Below are 18,537 nucleotides of genomic sequence, written 5' to 3' on the forward strand. Positions count from 1 at the left end.
CTTTATAGCAATTTAGTGTTGGGAATTGCTCCATCCACAGCCGTGCCAGGGTCTTTAGGGACTTGCTAAGTTGTGCAGCCTGTCATTATTACTTTGCTCCTCTCTCTTTCTCCCGACTCACTTGTGTATAGCAGAAACATGGATTCTCACATTCAGCAGTTTTATATGTGTTCACCACACGTACTTTGTGCAGGCCATGAAGGTTTTAATCACAAGCTGTTACTGTCCCTTTTGTGTGCTTTTCTTGTATGCGTGTTGGGGACGTCCAGGTGAGAACAGAGTTGCTATAGACAAAAAGGGTTAGAAAATGCCCATTATGTTTCATACTGAACTTGAGAATTAGTCATGATGAATTTTAATGTAATCTTACAGTAAACTCTTCTCGCTGAGACAGTGACAAGTGAGCACCTTCACAGGAACCTTTTCTTCCTCCTGTGTGTGTCACGCTGCTGATGTTCCAAGGCATTTTCTGCTGCATGAGTCACTACAGGGATCCCCGGCTTAGCCGTGAGGGGCCGGATGGAAAGGAGCTGACACTGGGTTAAGCAGATCCAGGTGGGCTAAGCTGGGCTGTCTGACCCTCATAACATGCCCGATGCCTTACACATTAGTGTCCATCTGCAGTGATGGACTCGGTGATACTGGAGGGTGCTGTGAGGGGTGCTGTGCACAGGAAAAGCTTGAGGTCTCAAGGTAACAGCACTAGATGGGATAATTGGGGCTGTTGTTGAAATGCCTCTTGCAGCTAAGATGCTGTGGGAGAGCCTCTCTTGTGCTGAGGATCCTGATGTTATGGGAGAAACCCAGTCTTGCAAATGGGTCTTTATTGGCCTTCTGAACTAATACAGCTCAATTTAAACATTTGAAATTGACCTTAGCAGACTGGAAAGTGAAAGGGCTGGTGCTGCCATTTGGTTTGAAAGTAAATTTCATCCTTTAACTTCCCTGTACCTTGAGTAGGAAAGGCAGTTTTTTCTAATTTATACCAGGTTGACCTTCTTGGTAGTGAATGTGCCATAAAACAAGTAACATAACAGGCTGTCTACAATCCATGTATGTTCTTCAGGGAGCATCCCCCTGGTCCTCCTACCCCTCCTTGCACTGTGCCAGGGCCAGGGGCTGGGCTGGGCTTGGCTTACTTACACCAGAGGAGTTTTTTAGGAGGGGAGGGGAAAAAAGACCCAAAATGTGGGCGACTTATTATAAAAAGACACAATAATTGAAAAAGATTTCTCCATCATCAGACCTGCTCCTTGAGACAAGTATTTTGTCTGAACTCCACAGCACCTCCAGGTTTTCCTGTGGCACGCAGTTCTACACAAGTTCTGCAGTACAGGAGGACACAGGCTTAAATTAGTCCAGGCTTATGTATACTGGGTACCCTCCAGGTACATCCATATTGTTGTAGTAATTGAATACAAACCCTTAATTTATCATCTGATTGGGACTAAATTGTCATTATTATTCCTGAAAACTGAAATACTGCCGGTACTTGATCCCCTAAGACTATTGCCATGCCAGGAAAACCCTTGCAAATAGATATTTTGACAGACTCCATACTTAGTCAAAGGCAAACTGGCAGCTACACAGCTGTATGCAAAACATGATTCGTCCCTCCTTTCTGGAAAACCTTCCGCACGTTTGTAGTCTGCCAGTTTTCTGGGCAATGTGTAGATGTTACATACTGAGGAGAAAAGTACATGCTCATTTTGGGTCACTTTTTCCCCCTACCTGCTGTTTAATATGAATATTAATGATGTAAGTTGCTGTGTCATAATATTAAATAATTGTAACCTGTATAGGAAAGAAGTTTTATTTTAACCGTTGAAAACTATATTTACATGTCTTAGTTTATATGAATAATGCATAAAGTGAGGTCATAAGGTTATTTTCAAAGTCTGTCATTTCAGGCTCAAGCTGTAGAAAACAATAAAGGAGAAGAGGGGTTTCTTTTCTGTTGCTCTCCCCCTTTCTTTAATTCCCTGGAATTCAGGAAATGGCATTGAAGTTTTATGCCATTAGGATTTCTCAGTAAACTTCAAAGCTTAATTTAGCCTCTGCTGGAACGGAGAGAGGCATAAAACGGGCACAGTGGAATCCATTTAAATGAGTGACTGTGAAGAAAACAGATGTTCTGCACAGTGTTCTAGGACACAACTGCCGTGTCGGGGTGCGGCGGCTGCGCCCTGCCCTGTGGCGCTGGGTGCTCCGTGCAGTGCTGGGTGCTCCTGGCTGCGGCTGCAGGGGCTGGAGGCTGGATAAGCCAAGGTCGTGGTGCCTGCCGCCCGTGCGGTCACACATGCACATACCTGACAATTTTCCAGAGCATCACTTTAACAGGGAAGCCAGCGTGGAAGATTTGATTTCTTTTCCAGCGTATTTGATGCTTCATGAAGGATGCAGTTTTACTTCACACCGCTCCTTTATAACCCTACTCGTCAGAGAAGTGTTCTTGTCATTAGCAAGGTGTTTCCTTTAAATTGTTTCCGTCTCTGTATTTTTTTAATCCATTGTGACATGAATTTGCTTCTATGAAATGAGCTGTATGATTTTGCTAAGGCAGTGCTTAGTGCTTTATTCTAGAAGCATTATAGGTTTATGCAGACGTTTGACATATCTTAGAAATCCAAAGGCTGGGATCGTTTGGTCTGCCTCTGCAGTGGTTTTGGGATAATTGCTTGTAATCCAGTCAGTGCGTATCTGCAGGAACTGCTCCAGCTGCACGGTATTTCTTCTGACCCACCCCACTGGTGCAGAACTGACCTCAAAAGATCTCTCCACTACGGTCCCCATGAGAAAATGATTCCCCTTTTCAATAAATGTAAGAGCCTGCAATTGCATCGCATCTGCTGCTAGAGGCCTTAGGGCTTTATGGGTGGCACTGCTGGAGGGTAGAAGCAGCAACAGCCACGTGGGGCAGGACTGGAGGTGCCCAGCCAAGGCTTTGGTGAGCCTTGAACCTCAGAAAAGTCCTGCCTGGTGCCCTCAGGTGGGCAGGAGCCAGCCTGGTGCCTGCGGCCACCCTCCCTGGGCGGAGAGAGCACAGGCTGGCTCCAAACTGAGGGGAGGGATGCAGCTCTGTGGTGTGTGGGAGAGGGACCGGCCTGATGAAATGATAGCATCAATTAGAATTGATTTCATTTAAAAATCCTGGGCCTATCGCACCATCCGAACTATTGCATAAAACATTTCATTTTAATAATGCACTCTAATTATATCTCTCTTCACTTATGGGAGGGCTTGACACCATTTCATGCGGCTTAAGAGCAGCCATTCTTCTGTATGCTGCTATTACAGATGGCTTGGTCAAAAATATGCAGCTATGAATGATGATGTGTGTGTGAGTTCCTGTGTTTGTCACCAAAATATCACTGTGGTGCCCCTGGCAAGGCCCGTGGGTTGTGTCCGGGCTGAGCACTGCCACAGGGGAAACCTCTGACCCGAGAATCAGTAATTGGAGGTAAACAGATGCTGTATGGAACAGGAGCAAATGCTGAGAGAGAGATGGGTTTGCTGGTCTGAGTACGAAGAAGGCTAAAAATTGCCTTCCAATGAGATGTTGTGGTTCAAAGGGGAAGAACTGATTTAGAGCCCATTATAATTTGTACATCTGGAAATTTGTTGGAGTAATTAAATGCCAATATAAAAAGGAGAATCAAAGGGCTGGTTCCTTAAAGATTGCTCGTAACTACCAGGGTCAAAAGTAAATTAAAAGTAATGCAGTTGAGAAGTTGTGTCTTTCTGGCTGAATAAATGCCACAACTGCGAAAAGCCGTAACTCATCTTTCTATATTTGAACATCTCATTATATTCCAGGCCATTGAAAGAAACATTAGGTTCCAGAGAGGTGTCACATAAGGTCTTATGCTGATAATCCATCCTTTAATTATTTTATGGAGGTTAATGTTGCTGTAGTAGAGTAGTAGCTTGGTCTTAGCAGTGAATAATAGGTTTTAGTAGAAATGAGTTTAATGGAAAATTAATAAAGCACTGCAGAATGGCTGGTGATGACGTTCGTGCTTTTTTAGTACTGCTGTAAAGGCTTTATTTTGCAGTGTTTCCAGGAAGCAAAACCATTTTCTGACCTATTATGCCCTTTGTTCCTGCTACAGTTTACCTTCTTCCCCCCACAGAAGAGTACAAGTGCACTTGAGGAGCAAGTAGATCTCTGAGATACTGACCCAGACTCTCTATGGAGAGAGGTTGTCTCCCACCTACATGTAAAAGTTTTCCAGGACTTCAGCTTCGTTCACTTTGGAAAATTCAAGCGTTAAACTCTTCTCCCTTTTCAAATGCAGCATCTCTGTTTCGTTCTTGTTCTGCTCGTGACTCATCATCGCTTTAACTTCCTGGAGAAAACTGAAAGCTTGAGGGCATTGCACGCGTGTTCCTGGTTCTAATATGCTGCTGCTGGGTACAAAATAAGGGAAATGTAAGTGGAGTGAACATCAACACAGCTTTTAATGGCATGATAGCTCTTTTCTTTTGACTAAAACATCCTGCTTAATTAAAGCTCAGTGTGATAAGCACAGAGCTTGTTGAGTGTAGGAAACCTGCCTCGCAGGGAACTGGTTTTATTCTTTATTTTTAGTGGCTTTCTTCAGCTGCCCCTATGTTTCCTTAACATGGATGCAAGGGGAGAAATAACTCAATAAACTGAATGTTCACCTATAGGCATCTAGAGTGTGACAGTCCCAAACGCAACTTACTTGGACTGATTTTAGCAGACCTATTGCGAGTGTCACTCCCGACCTGGTACAAAGCAGACAAGTCCCAGTAAAATTGGGTCCAAAATCTGTGCTGGATAAAACAATTTGCTTCCTTGGAGCCTTCAATCCTCTCAGTCCTGGTGGCAGGTTTTAGACTCTGGCCGCTGCTTCACATGGAGGGTTCACGTGGGCAGCTTGTGTGTGAGGGTCTGAGCTGCTGCATGACCAGGCTGATGTGTGCAGCTGGACACAGCAACCCCAGCAGCAGTCCCGCTCCATTCCCTGTGGCTCTGCGCTGCGGAGGGAGCTGGCGATGGGCGCTGTGGGCACGACAGCCCTGCAGCAGGGCCCACGCCAGCCGCTGGCCCTCAGCACAGACATAAGCAGGGAGAGACTCAGGCCAAAGTGTGCTCCGTGCCCTGTGGGTTTTTAAAGCACCAATGACACACATGCAGAGGCAGCCCGGCTCCCTTTATATAAACTTGTTGTTTTATTAAAACTAATATTTGCACTCAAGTTTTCAAGGAATCCTTTATTTCACACAAACAGAAGCATCTCGCAGCAGGGCAGCCCCTTTGGCTGGGTGGTTTGACCATCTCCATGCTGCTCTGGCAGCCCCTGCCTGCAGGCAGGACCAGGAGGCTGAACCCGTCTGCACACACACAACCCAGTGCAGGGTGAAACGAGCTGCAGGGAATCCAGTGAGTCACAGATAAACCACACACGGCTCCAGGGAGCAGCAGTAAGTAGCTGAATGTTTGACAAGTTGGGCTACCTTGGTCCTCCTCTGGGGACTGGAGGGGAGGTGGGATCCTGCCTATGCTGGGGCTCATCCCTTCTGCCCCCTCCCCAGGTGGTCAGTGCTGCCTGGCCATGGTTGCTTCTAGCACCAAGTGCACTGAGTATGGTGACGTTTGGCCCCGGTGTCTCCCCAGACTCACTGTGACTGGTGACAGAGATGGAGGTGCCGAAACCTGTGCTGAGCCCCTGGCACAGGCGCAGTCCCTCCTCTCCCACCCCTCTGAGGCTGCCTCTGCATCTGGGGCCGGGTCTGGGGTCTCTGTGGCACTGGTGATACCCAGCCCACCTCTGGCCATGCTGAGGTTCTGTCCTACAGGTCCCAGGTCACTTCACTGCGGGGGCACGCTGTGGCTGCTCACCTCCCCACGGAGCACGGGTGGCCCTGGCCATGCAGGGAAGCCTGGGGTGGGTCCTGAAGCACCCCCTGCCCAGCACACAGGCACCTTCTTCCCCTGTGCCTCTGACACCGCTGTGGCAGGCGACCTGACCAGCAAACCCGGAGGGAAGCTCGTAGGCTGTACTGGGAGAAAGTGACTTCCTTAAATGCTCAGATGAAAATTGCCCATCAGTGTTCAGGCTTTTTTTTCCCCTTCCCTTTTCTGTACATCCATGTCCCGCGTGGTGCTGGGGGAGCCCATGCGGCCCCTGGCAGGTCTGTCGTGGCAGCGGGGCAGGATGCCCGCAGCAGAAGCAGGGCTGCTACCTGCAAGGTTCTGAGCCGCTGGTGCAGGAGGGGCACACGCAGGTAGACACTAACAGCTTTTCGCCCTGGTTTATAACCCAATTTCCATCCTTCATTACTTGCCTTCTGGAGCACTTAGTGCTCTGAAGGACACCCTCAAGTGGGAGAATTTGCACTGCTCAGCAGACTCCACAAGTATCTTTAACGACTATCAAGCTCTGTTCCTGTTTTATTACTATTTTTGTGGGGTTTTTTAGCTTTATTTTTTTTAAGAAAAAATTATCTTGTTTTTAACCTCGGTACTGAGTGCTACCAGGCTATCATCTTGGCACGTACTCTCTGGGCAGCCCTGTGAAATTTCTTCCCCTCAGGGCCTCGTCCACTGTCAGGATGTATCTGTTGATAAGATCTTTCATTTCCTGGGTGAATGGCTCAAAATCCTTTTGCTTAGCACCGGACCGCTTGAAATTCCCGTCCCTGTTGTTCTCTACACAGAGCAGTCTGTCCTCCGTCACCGTCATGTTCAGGAACTCCACCATTTCCTTCAGCGTGGGGATGAGGCTCTGCTTCAGGTCCTCGTAGTGGATGATGAGCAGGCGCTTCCCGTACTTGAGCCAGTCCAGGACGTGGGAGGCCCACCAGGAAGCGTAGCTGTTCACGAAATCCGGCCACTCTGCACCAGCGGGAGAGCAGGGAAAGGAGACAGCGTTAGCGAAGCTGCGCTGCAGTGGTGGCCAGGCCTTACCTGTGCAACGGGGCTGGCGTTGCTGGGCACGGGCTGGGGAATGGGATTCATTTGGAAGATTCAGCTGTGCCTGGCACATGGAAGGGATCTTGGGTCACCCGCCAGGATCACAGGGACAGAATTTAGTCAATTATTTTCCTACCTTTGCCCACCACTAATGACACCTCCGTCTCTATTTGCTGTTTGTGATAATCTAATAGTCCTAGCTAAAGCTTTTGGGCTGAATGAAGAGCATTTGTGGCTGAAATGTACAGCAAACTACAGATTGTTACAGGAAAGCTGTTCCCTCTGGACTTTTTTCTAAGGGCTATTTTGTCTGGTTTTGATGAATAGGTTTTGAGTTGTGACTGATGAAAGGTAATACATGATCTTGGGAAAGAAATGTGGTGTGAGAGAGGACACTTCCTCAGCCTCCCCCCGCCCTGTGCTGCCTGGTTTGCTAAGCCACAGCTGTAATGCCTCAAATATGCACAAGGAGATATGCAAGTGGAATTCCTCCTCTGCTGCAGTCTGACTGCAGCAGTGTGTTCAGTGGGGAAATCACAGTCACACCATCAGCTTGCCAGTCAAACACATGAAGCGTAGCAGGCATATTCTGAAGTCTTTTCATGTGTTCAAGGAACACTGAATCTCAAGTCCCCTTATTGCTATTATCCTTCTTTATCTGCAGTGCAGTAGCACCTGTGCAGTGCTGTAAAATTTCCTTCAGGAAATGTTATGCTCCGTTGAATCCTCCAAATCTTAAATAAGGCTTCTCATGGTTACTACATGCTGCAGGAGCAAATGTTCTTCACCTCACATAGCTTGGCAAATGGGCTGTACATAGGAGTGTTGGACCTGGACATGTTTTCTCTGCCAAACAGCACTATGGCAGCAGTGTTGCTGCATGCCTGTGGCCCCAGCTTTGGTGCTGGATGTACAGCAAGACCCCAGCCACTCCCCACATGCAGGCCCAAGTGTTTCGGGGACTGAACTCGGCTGTGGTGGGACTCGGGTCCCACTGTTTGCAGGGCTCGCTCGGTCCCGGTGTGCTCCCACTCCCCGGAGTGCTGGGTCTGAGGCTCTGTCTGAAGTAGCAGCTCCCCCCAGCCCACCCCGGGGTGATGTTTTACCTTTGCTCTTCCAGTTGCGGTCGGTGGCATAGCCCAGGTGCCCCGCATACTTCCTGTTGAACTCCGCCATCAGGGACTTGTACGGGTTCCGGATCAGCAGGATCGCAGAGTCGAACATCTCGATCTCCGTCTTGCCGCTCTCGTGTGTTTTCACACAGATGGTCCTTCTACTTCTCCAGTGGTCTTTTTCTCCTTTAAAACCTGTTTTACAGGACAGGATTGTTGGCCTTTCCACTTGATTATGTGCCTGTACCTTTCACACCCTAAATCACTCCCTGCAGTGGTGTAAAACTGCAGTGGAAGGACCAGTCCACCAAACCTGTGCCTGCGCAGGGCATGCGCAGGAGCCCGGCTTTCCTCTGCTGGGGAAATGCTGGCGGCACCGTGCTGCACAGGGGCTGCTTTTCACAGGGCCACTGCTTGTGCTAGCTCAATATGGTGCCCCTGCAGGTTGCTGCCCTCCCAGCACAGTTAGTAACACTTTAAAATGTTGTGTTTCCTGTGCTATGCAAGGCTCAGGGTTTAGAGGGGGCGTTTTAGTCGGCTGGTCTTTTGTACAAGTTTTTCAGATGGGAGCTGTGCATGTGTGTGTGCTCAGCAGCACCAGTGCAGGCAACCTGCACATTCTGCAGATGGAGAGCCTGGCTGTGGTCTGTGAAAGCAGGTGCCCGTGGAGCTGCTGGAGCCATCCCTGCTGCTGCTGGCACCATGAGCGATGGCTCGTTCCAGGCACAGGTTTGAATTCTACCAAGGTGCTGAGCAGGGCAGCGCCCACTGGGTCCCAGCAGGAGGATGCCAGAGCAAGCAAAGCTCCATGTCTCAGAATGGCTTTGTGTGCCACATCCCTGTGGATACAGTACCTTTGTTGTAGAGGGCTCCATCAAAGTAATAGCTTCCAGTGTAGTATCCTGTGGCATGCTCTATCAAATGGCGAGCCCATGTATTCCCAGCCCCAGGAAAGCTTGACAAAGCAACAAACACTTTGGATTTGGTGGTTAAGAATTTCCTGTCCGTGCAGCGGGTGTCTGCGAATACAGAAGATATTTCATTGTTAGCACTGTGGCTTTTTAATAATTTCACTGACAGCTCTTGATTACGGGGTTTATTGCTTCTTTCTTCTCTCTCTTACAAATATAGGATATCAATTTGAGTCCGGTTGTGAGTCAGCTACTTCCCAAAATTAATTCAGCCGTAAGAGGCCAGAGAGATTATCCTCAGAAGAGGTTTTTGCTGGTTTTGTGTTAGGCAATGCTTTTTTGAAAGAGCTGCAGCAAACCATTGTACTTGCCAGCAAGTTGTGATAAAAGCCCCTTGATGCCTGTTTGTTAACAGCTATTTGCCTGGTAGGTTGGCTTTTCAATGAAACCTGAATGTGCCATTACACCTGGAAATTGCAGTTTTACAATGCAGGAGAAACCCCTCCTACTGCAAGGAGCTGCTTCAGTTAAACCTCTAGCTGTGCCTCCTAATGTCCTGTCTCTCCAAAGGGCCCGAGGTAGTGATGAGCCGTATTGTGTTCATCTCCGTGGGGGCTGGACACCTGGTCTCCACACTTTGGTGATACTTTATGACAGCCTACTATGCTTTCATAAATCCTAACCTTACTTCTTAGCCTGCCAACAAAAGCAAGGATAGGATGAGAGCCAGTCTTGACCCTCTGTGATGATTCAACAATAAGCCAGCAAATAACTTATAAATTATTCTCTCCACTCTTCAAAGAGCCTCTAGACGAAGATCAGCCCTACCCACAGCCCAAGAGGTGCAGGGGCCGCATCTAGCAATGCTGGCTCTGCCCTGGCATGGCGGGCGCTCCTACCTTGCACTGGGGTCTGGTAGACCAGGCAGTACTGTCCCTCGGCAGCGCTGCTGGCGTTGTGCAGCCCGCTGCAGAGCAGCGCGTCCGCCCCGTTGTGCAGTGAGAAGCGCCCGGTGGCGTAGCCGCAGTAGCACTCCCGTGCTCGGAGCACTGCCAAGGGAAACTCCTGCGGCAGGGGGAAAACAGCAGTGAGTAAATGCCACATCAACAGCCCGTGGGGAATGCTGCTGCTATGCAAAGAGAAATAAATCTTCACAAGGCCACTGTCAAGATCAAAGCAGAGTTTGATATATCATTGTAAAGCTCATGCTTCTTATGCTTCTAGTGCCTTTCATATTGCAATTGCTTTAAAAGTGGTTTTCAGACACGAAACTCATAATGCATGAGAAGTCAAAATATTCTGGGTTTTTTTTAATTATTCATAAACCATAATTTTACAATATTTCTGTAGCACCTAGTATGTAATTCCACCTACAAAACTTCAGTGTAGGAAAAGTATTCTTATTTGCACCCATTTTGAATTGGATCATCTTTTAAACCTCTGCTTATATTCCCTCAAACTGATGACTCTACTGTTAGCAGGTTTGCTTTATGCAGCTTTTACCAGAGTTCGTGTAGAGGAAGCTTGCCCTTAAAAAATTAAAGCAAAGAGGGAATTTAGACCCACTGATTAATGTCATTTTTAAACCAGAAAAAGCCAAGCCATAAAGAAGGACATGTCTTAGTGTGATTTCTTCCCAGTTAGCAAAAATGAATGTGCACGGAGGGGCCGGTGGAGGGTTTGAGAGCTGCTGTGTATGTTTCTGAAAAAGCCACTTAGAAATGTGGTACCAAGTAATTTTTGGCACATGTATTCAGAGGGACCCCACTGAGGGCGAGTGTGGGGCTGTGCCAGAAGGGGCAGAGGGGACGTGCGGTGCCTGGCGCTGGAGGGAGGTTCTACCTTGCTTCTAAGGCTGGGAAACCTCATCTGAAATCCAGGCTGAGTGCTGCAAATGACAGGTATCTCAGCAGGGTGTAAGGTCTGCAAGCACACAGCAGCCACAGTGCTTGTTGCAAGGAAGTAATTCCAAGGAGGTGGCAGGGCAGCGGGGCTGGGCTGGTGCTGGTGGGAGCTAAGGGAACTTTGAGGGAAATGTGTGCTGATCATTTGCTGAAGAAATCAGCAGTTGCTTGTGTCTCACGAGGAAAAGAGCACTTACTACTTCGCTGAAACTGCCCCAAAAGTTCAGTTTTCTCCTCTTTACCAGGGGACTGGGGATGTTTTCCCTGGCTTTCCATGGTCCCCAGGGCAGGCGTGTGGGGACAGGCTCGGCGCAGCCACAGGACGGCTGAAGGAATTTGGGGTTACTTGAGTGCTGTGTTCAATTCCACTTCTTCCATATCAACACTTTTTGCCTTTTAAAAGTCTTTTGGAGCCTGGGAGTGTGTGACAGGACTGCCAAGCAGCTTATCTCTCACTCTTTCCCGCATGTTCATCCTCTGATAAGGAGTCAAATACAACACATGTGTGCCCAAACAGCCAACATTTGCTTAGCAAATGAGATACGATGTTGTCAGAAACTATTTACAGATTTGCTCCAAGGGCAAACCAGCGCTGTTCCTGCCTGCAGTCGGGAATTCTCCCTTTGCAATGAAGCAGCGTTTCTCAGCTTGAGAAATGAACAAACGTCCCAGCTCCCACACACAGCCTGGAATAGAAACGTACCTGTGCCAAGGGGCGCCTGTGAGCGAGAGGCTTTGCAGAGAGACCTCAGCAAGTGCTGCCCCATGCTCCTGTGTATGCAGAAGCAGTGGTCAGCTGGGTGCTGCTCTGCAGCCCCTCACAGTTCCAGTGGTGGCAGCACGTGTGTCAAATGAAGCTGTGCACAGTGGGAGGCTGTGGGTGCCTGCACCACTTGAGGTTCTGGCCCTCTTAGCTTTGGTTTATTGTGTTAAAAAAATAATTAAAATATCTACATGAAGCTCTGGAAACCCTCTGTATGAATTCTCCAACGGGATTTTGATCCAAGTCCCAGGAGTCTTTTGTTTATGGGTAAATAATGGCATGTAGCTACATCTGGAATCTAAAATAGCAGGTCTGGTTTTGAGATTAGAAAATTACTGTGCTCTGTGTACTGCTTTATAAAGAAAAGAAAAAGCACTGTGAAGCTGGTAACGTCCAAGTGTGCAAAGTCACCGGCATGGCTTTTGGGTACATTGAGATACTGGGGTTCCTGATTTCAGGAGCATGTTGCTACTGGCTAGGCAGTTGTCCATGTTATTTTGCAAGGAAAGGAATCAAAGTTGAGACAAACGCTTGTAGTGTCACGTTAGGGCCTTTTTTGGTATCTAGAGTTAAAGCACAAATCGGTGGGCAATAACTGGGCTTGTGGATGTGCAACTGCCACTGCTGAAGCGGAGGGAGACCTTGCCAGCCCTTTCGTAGGAGAATACTCTCCAACAGTCACTTTCCAAAGGGTGCCATGGGGCCCAACAGGGCTGTCGGCAGGGAGTGTGATGTGTTACCTGCACCATTTTAGGGAAGGAATAAATGAGAGAGGTACCAAACCTTTTCTTCACCTTCCTTTTGTACCTTTTCCTCTTCATGCTATCATTTCTGCAGCCCTCTCCATGCCCTCTCTGCAGGACTCTGTTCAGATAATCCTTTAGAATATCTAGTTTCCTCATAGCTTTCTCACACAAGCTTCATCAAGCAAATAGGCATTGATTCCAATTCTGGAAAAGCACTAGCTGTTATGCAGAGATAGACAGTTTCCTCCATCCTGCTGCTCTCCTCTCGCCAAGCCCTGTTTGAAAGTCAGGCTAATGTGATACATTTTGGTTGTGGTCTTTTTTGTATCCTTCTCAGTCATTCAGAAGCTTTTACTTTTTGGCTGCATGGCCAAAAAACCTTGAAGGAGCTATACCATCTCCCCACACCAAAATCGCACAATTGTGCTTAAAAGACTGACCTCATGTTTGAGCTTCTCCAGATATTTCCTGCCTTTCTCCCAGATAGATTGAAAATCAACAATCAATTGCACTTCATCAGTAAATAGTAATAAAATTATTACATGTGGGCAAACTGCCACAAAGATCAAGATTTCTTCCCACCATTATGCAACAGATTAACAGCAGAGTTGGACATAATTGCTCCTGATGTCCTGATGTCTGTGCATTTACATGCACGGGGGATGTGTGTGTTTATACACGGGGTATGTGCGTGATTCACTGCAACTGGCTGCACAGAGCTAATCCCGTCATGCATGTGTAAAACACTGTTGAGCTGCTATGGAGGGTATGTTGTCTGGGAAAAGCTCTCCCACTCTACCTAGTAATTAAGAAGATTTGTTGTTCATGCCTTAATAGTTTTAATCAATTTTGTGATGCTAGAAGACAAAGTAATTGAATGTTCAGTTTAGTGCATGAGGCTGAATGTGGCTGCAGGCTGAATCTGACCATGCAGTGAACCCTCCTCTGAGCAAAAAACTAAGCCCCATGGGATGGGGAGGAAGGGAAGGGAACTAACCACAACAGCCACTGAAACAGAGGCTGCCCTGAGCTGAACGTTCCCTCCCGTGAGGATCCCCATGTCCATCAAACTCCTTCAGTTCTTATATCTACGCTCTTACTCTGTGGTAAGTGCGGAGGATGAGCAAAGATGCTGCTTCAGGCCAAGAGGGTGCCCTAGGGCAGCAGATGTTGGCATGTCCTTCTCGCCCTCAGTCCAAAAGCTGACACACAACTGACCTTATTCCTTGCTTCCTGGTAGTCTCATTGATCTACATGTAGTTCTACAATGATTCCAGTTTAAATTAAAATAAATAAGATCTAAATTACATAGGTTGTAGTGAAAATGGTATAAATTCTGGTGCAGAAATACGCACATTTGTATTAAAGCACCAGGACAGTCCACCTGCTTTCCGTGTGCTCATCTGATAGTCTCATGTTCCCAGACAACACAGTTACACACTGGTGTAAAAACCATGTGTAGATACCTCACGTTAGATCCTCCTGTTCGCTGTGGCTGTGCCTGCTGCTGCCTGTGGGGAGCTCAGGGCTGCACCAGGAGGAGGGCATTGGGATTGCCTCTCTCTGCCCTGGAGCCATGGGGGCTCCCTGGAGGGCACTGGGGCCACGAAGGCCTCCCCTGGGTCAGATCTGGCTCTGGGCTTGGTTTGAGTGTGACGTGGAAATGGCATCGATTTCCTCATGGTTGATACTCAGAACGGCTTTTCTATGTGTGATATTTAGTGGCATCAGTCTGATGGCTTTCTGTCCCACCATCCCCACTTGGGAGAGCAGCTGGACCAGATACATCACTGGCTATTTACTGTGATGAGCTTTGTGCTTTAGAAACTCATTTACAAATTCAAAGCTCTGAGGCACTAATCTCTGTTATTCCCTTAGTAGATTAAAATTTAAAATGACGAGAAAGAAGAAATAATGTGAAATGAGAACTGTTCTTACTTTCTTGGAGCAGAATTCAGAGCACATCTCCACCGTCAAATTGGGCTGTATCAAAGAGGCTGGAAAGGTGTCTGTTAAATTTGCTGGAGCTCTAAAACATCCTCGATAGATAACATTCCTCCCTGCAGGGATATGAAATAGGTTTCTCTTGAGAAAACAACGTCCGTAGTGTCCTGTCTCTTTCACAAAGAACAATATTAGGTTCAGAAGCTAAAAATAATAAAATAAATTGTATATTCCAAATGCTGTAGAATACGAGAAGCCATGATAGACACTAGAAAACTGTGTTGCAAATCCTGTGGTACTGAAAGGAGCACATGCCTTTGGCTTTGTACAAACCACCGAAGGCAGGGCTGCAGCAAAGGGTTTAGATTGCATTCCACCAGCGGAGGGCATTGCTATTGTTTGCAGGTCCCAGGCTTCTTTTCAAGACATGCTTTCCCCTGAAAGACTTAAAAGCTCCGATAAAAATCTACAAAGCTTCCCATGATCTGCACCAGAAAAGGAACAGAATTTAAATGAATCCTGAGCCCCCGCCAGGGACCCACCTTCCTGCACATCTGCTCCTGCTGAGCTCTCCCTCCTCTTCCCACTCACTTTCTTTTCAGGCCAAGGGTGTTTGCTGCAGCCTTCGAAATCTGAACTAGGCTTTTGTAAGCTGTTGGGAAAGAAGGGCTTGCTTCAGCGTCCTGGGTTCAGCATCGGCCTCTGCTCTGCCCTGCTCCTGTGTCCGTGCCATGGAGCCTGGCAGAATTATCTGTGTTTTGCATCGCTGTGGTTGAAGTCAGGGTTTGGCCCAAATGCTCGTTACAAGCAGCAGTACCACTCCCCTCCTGCTTGAGAGAGCAACCTCCCTGGACAGAACCAGGCGAACCCTGAGCTGTTATGGGAGCCCCCTGCCCAGGCGAGGCTGCGCATCGGCACAGATGAACCGATGGGAACGGAGGAAATGGTGTGGCCTTAGAAAAGAGTCTGTGTGTTCCATGGTTCTGCAGCTCCTGGGATTTGGTTTTGGCTTTACAAAGCTGGAAAAGGCTCTTACTTCGTCGCTCTGTGCTAACTCTTCTGACAGAATTTGGAGGAAGGAGGGTTTGGGGGTGAATTTGGGTCTTCTGAGTCCTGGTCTGCACTCACTTGCTACCTTAGAGAACACTCACCAGAACTGATGTGGGAAATGTGTTGGGTGACTGGAGAGATGCCGTGTTGAAGGGAATTTCGGTTGTGCAAGTATTTCCTGGCAGAAGGGCCCAGATTCTTCAGCATGAGCCAAGGGGCACTAGCTGCAGTAGCTTGAATTGCACCATATTTAATGTGACACGGAGCACAGTCCTGGCGCAGGAGCTGCGCAGCTCGTGGTGCTCAGGGAGCCGAGAGCCACCAAACCCTGGGAAGGTTTAAGTGGAGATGCTACTGGACATGCTCTGTGCAACTAGGAGCCTTACGCTAGGTCTGTTCTCTGCGTGGCATCATGCACATCCCAGATGCTGTTACAGTTTCAGAGTAACTTCCCAATGCACTTGTTCATTGTGATAATGCTTCTGTTGGCCTCTCAGCTAGCTTGTGGGCTTGTCAGTGGGATTCTTCAAACAGTCAAATATTGGGTATTACTAAGGGCAACCAAAATACAAATCTAGCTCCAGGCTAGACTAATTTGATGACTAATTCATTAATGCTTAGGAGAAAAATAAATGCCGCCCTTTTTCTGTGAAAGATGTATATATATTTTATGCTTAAGATTTAAACAGTGATGCATGTCCTGGGAAAACTGCCAATGTGTCTGTCAGCCTGACACAAGCAATTTAGGTCTATGTACCTTTGATATATAATTTATATGTAGCTGGGTGGATTATTGTACAAACCTTGACTTGTCTTTAAGAAGAAATGAAGTACCATCAATACTGGCACAACCTAAGGTCTTGGTGGTGCTTCTCAGCAAATAACATCCTAAGATCTTGTAAGCTTGCCAAAAGTAAAGACAGCTCAGCTGTTAGGTATTTTATGTGCTTTGTGTTGGCCCAAAGGTTTATCTATCTGTTGTATCTCCCACGGTACCTAACTGAATGACAAGTAGGGTAAGCACTGTCATCTCAAGATGGAACAGAAATCCCAACCACAACTAGGACAGAAGTCCTTGGAACAACAAAAATCTGGTCTCATTTCTCTCACCTAGGAAAGACATTGGTGTCCCTCTTACTTACTGTCCTACTCTACTTACTATCCTGCTGCAATCCTTTGTTTAGGATCATTTCTGAGCTTAGGCTGGCATAGGTTGAGTGCTTTTCTGCCCTTCCGTTATAAGGCACCCACTCCCAGGTTGTTTCTTACACAAGCGTGGGTTTGCCCCTCTGCGAAGGATGCAGAGGGAGTAGGTTTTTGGCTGAAATTCTGCTGCTGTTGCACAGTATTTTGTTTCCTCTCTGGTGACAGTAACTTCCGCTGTGGCAGCCCCGAGGCAGTGGTGCCTGGCACATCTCACTGCTCCAAGGCAGTGAGCCACAGTGCTATTTCATAGGGAGCCAGGGGCTGGGCCAGCAGCATGGACACAGTGCTCCGTGGGCACCTTTGTCCTTTGCTGTTTCAAGCTGGTATCAGCCCATGCGCTCAGCCCGGCTGCAGCGTGTGCCCCACGGGGTGAGCACGCTCCCGGGCCAGCAGCCGCCCGCCTCCCCACTTACGTCGTCTGGCTCCTGCCCGCAGCTCCTCCACCCTGTAGACCGAGAGCCGGTTCACCCCTCCGCAGACAGAGCCCTTCTCCCCCTTGCACTCGCTGTTGCACTCCTCAGGCTTCGAGGCGGTCGTGGGGAGCTTGTTGCCGCAGTAGCACTCTGCTCCGTACGCCAGCCCCGCGTAGCTGTAAGCCCTGCAGGAACAAACCCGGGCACCGTCGGGACAGGCACTCTGGCTACTCCTGTCCCTTTGTAGGCACATGCTTCTGCCACCCTGCTCCAGAGACGCAGCCAGCCCTGGGGACAGGCACCACGTGCATTGCAATGCTCTGCAGACCACAAAGACTATCTAACAAAATAGTAATTTTTGACCAGGACAACAGGAAATACGTTGTCAGTAGCCATGCTATGATGAAGAGACTAGGCAGCGGTGAAATAGTCTACTTAAGCAAGGTAGCAGAGCTACGGAATGCCTGAAGGTGTGACATAATCACAGTTTTCACAGATGCTGTATGTTTAAGTGCGTGCTTTTCCCATTTCAAATTCAGTTCCATTTATTGTCAGAAAAGAGGAAACTTGCCCTGAAAAATTCCCACTCACCTCTCGGCACAAGCCTCCTGGCAGTGGGATACCGTCATTTTTCTTAAGTCATAGAACACAGCGCCCTTCAGTGTCCTCTCCCTCGAATCATCACTGAAGCATCCCATGTAGGTGCCTGTGTGCAAGAGCAGAGTTAGACAATGCGCGCAGGATGGACACAGGGAAAAGGGACAAATCCATCCAGCGCCAGAAGTTGTGCAGGGGCTGCATGTCACGTCCTGCCCACCCTGCAGGCCTGGCTGCTGGTGCTGAGCCTTCATTGGTGCTATTGCAGGGGTAAGCCTGAGTGTTCAGTGGAAACGAGCCGAAGGGAAACCAGCCTTTTCCATTCCTCCAGCTCCTCAAAGCAGGCCCAGAGCCAGGCGGCGGCCCCCGTGAGCCATGGCTCCTGCCCCCTCCCTTTTGTGGCAATGCACCGTGAGTTTCTGAAGTAAAGGAGAAGGTGTTCTTCAAAGTGGTAAAGACCTGGAGAAATCTTGTTGGATTTCTCCCAAGTTTTATTGAAAGTCTCTAGTTGACAATGAGACGATGCGAAAGAAATATTAAGAAAATCAATTTTCTTTGGGTACATAGAGTTATATTAAAGCTATAATGGAAAGATAACTTCAGTCTTAACTAGGCAGCACTGGCTAGCTATCGCATCCAACTATCTTCTTCTCCTGGGTGCAAATGAATCTCTTAAAATATGTCTTGCTTTACTTAGCATATGAAAGATAAATGTTTCTCTTAGACTGCATCCTATGTGAAGCCTCTTTTTGTTGTCATGAACAAAACACCGTAAAAATCCAGCCCATTTTTTAATATAGGATTGGAAGGATAATGTGGGCTCCCACTATTATACAGCAATTGTGTGTATAAAAGTACATTTTATCATTAAAATATGAAGAAAAAAGGAAATTTAATTTTAGCAGTGTTGAGATGATAACACAGGAAACTTTAACATGAACTTGGACA

The 18,537-nt window shown here is 47.8% G+C and overlaps 1 protein-coding gene across 1 annotated transcript; it reads right to left on the reverse strand.

The window, feature by feature from the left end:
• Positions 1-6,467: 6,467 nt before the first annotated feature.
• WSCD1 (WSC domain containing 1) lies at positions 6,468-17,700 on the reverse strand. Its single transcript, XM_010013137.1, has 7 exons — positions 17,584-17,700; positions 16,993-17,177; positions 14,318-14,439; positions 9,866-10,031; positions 8,910-9,074; positions 8,050-8,250; positions 6,468-6,865 (listed from the first exon to the last, which is right to left on the reverse strand). The coding sequence occupies exons 1-7, from the start codon at positions 17,688-17,690 to the stop codon at positions 6,513-6,515; spliced, it is 1,299 nt and encodes a 432-aa protein (XP_010011439.1). The 5' UTR covers positions 17,691-17,700; the 3' UTR covers positions 6,468-6,512.
• Positions 17,701-18,537: the final 837 nt, after the last annotated feature.

The sequence above is a fragment of the Nestor notabilis genome, unplaced genomic scaffold, assembly GCF_000696875.1.
Source record: "Nestor notabilis isolate BGI_N333 unplaced genomic scaffold, ASM69687v1 scaffold28474, whole genome shotgun sequence".
NCBI classification, from domain to species: domain Eukaryota; kingdom Metazoa; phylum Chordata; class Aves; order Psittaciformes; family Psittacidae; genus Nestor; species Nestor notabilis.

Coding starts and splice junctions, on each gene's coding strand:
- WSCD1 (XM_010013137.1), bottom strand. CDS start 17,690: ATGGGATGCTTCAGTGATGATTCGAGGGAGAGGACACTGAAGGGCGCT. Junction 14,440..16,992: donor GCGGGCAGGAGCCAGACGAC/GTAAGTGGGGAG, acceptor ATATCCCTGCAG/GGAGGAATGTTATCTATCGA. Junction 9,075..9,865: donor CTACCAGACCCCAGTGCAAG/GTAGGAGCGCCC, acceptor CTGTATTCGCAG/ACACCCGCTGCACGGACAGG.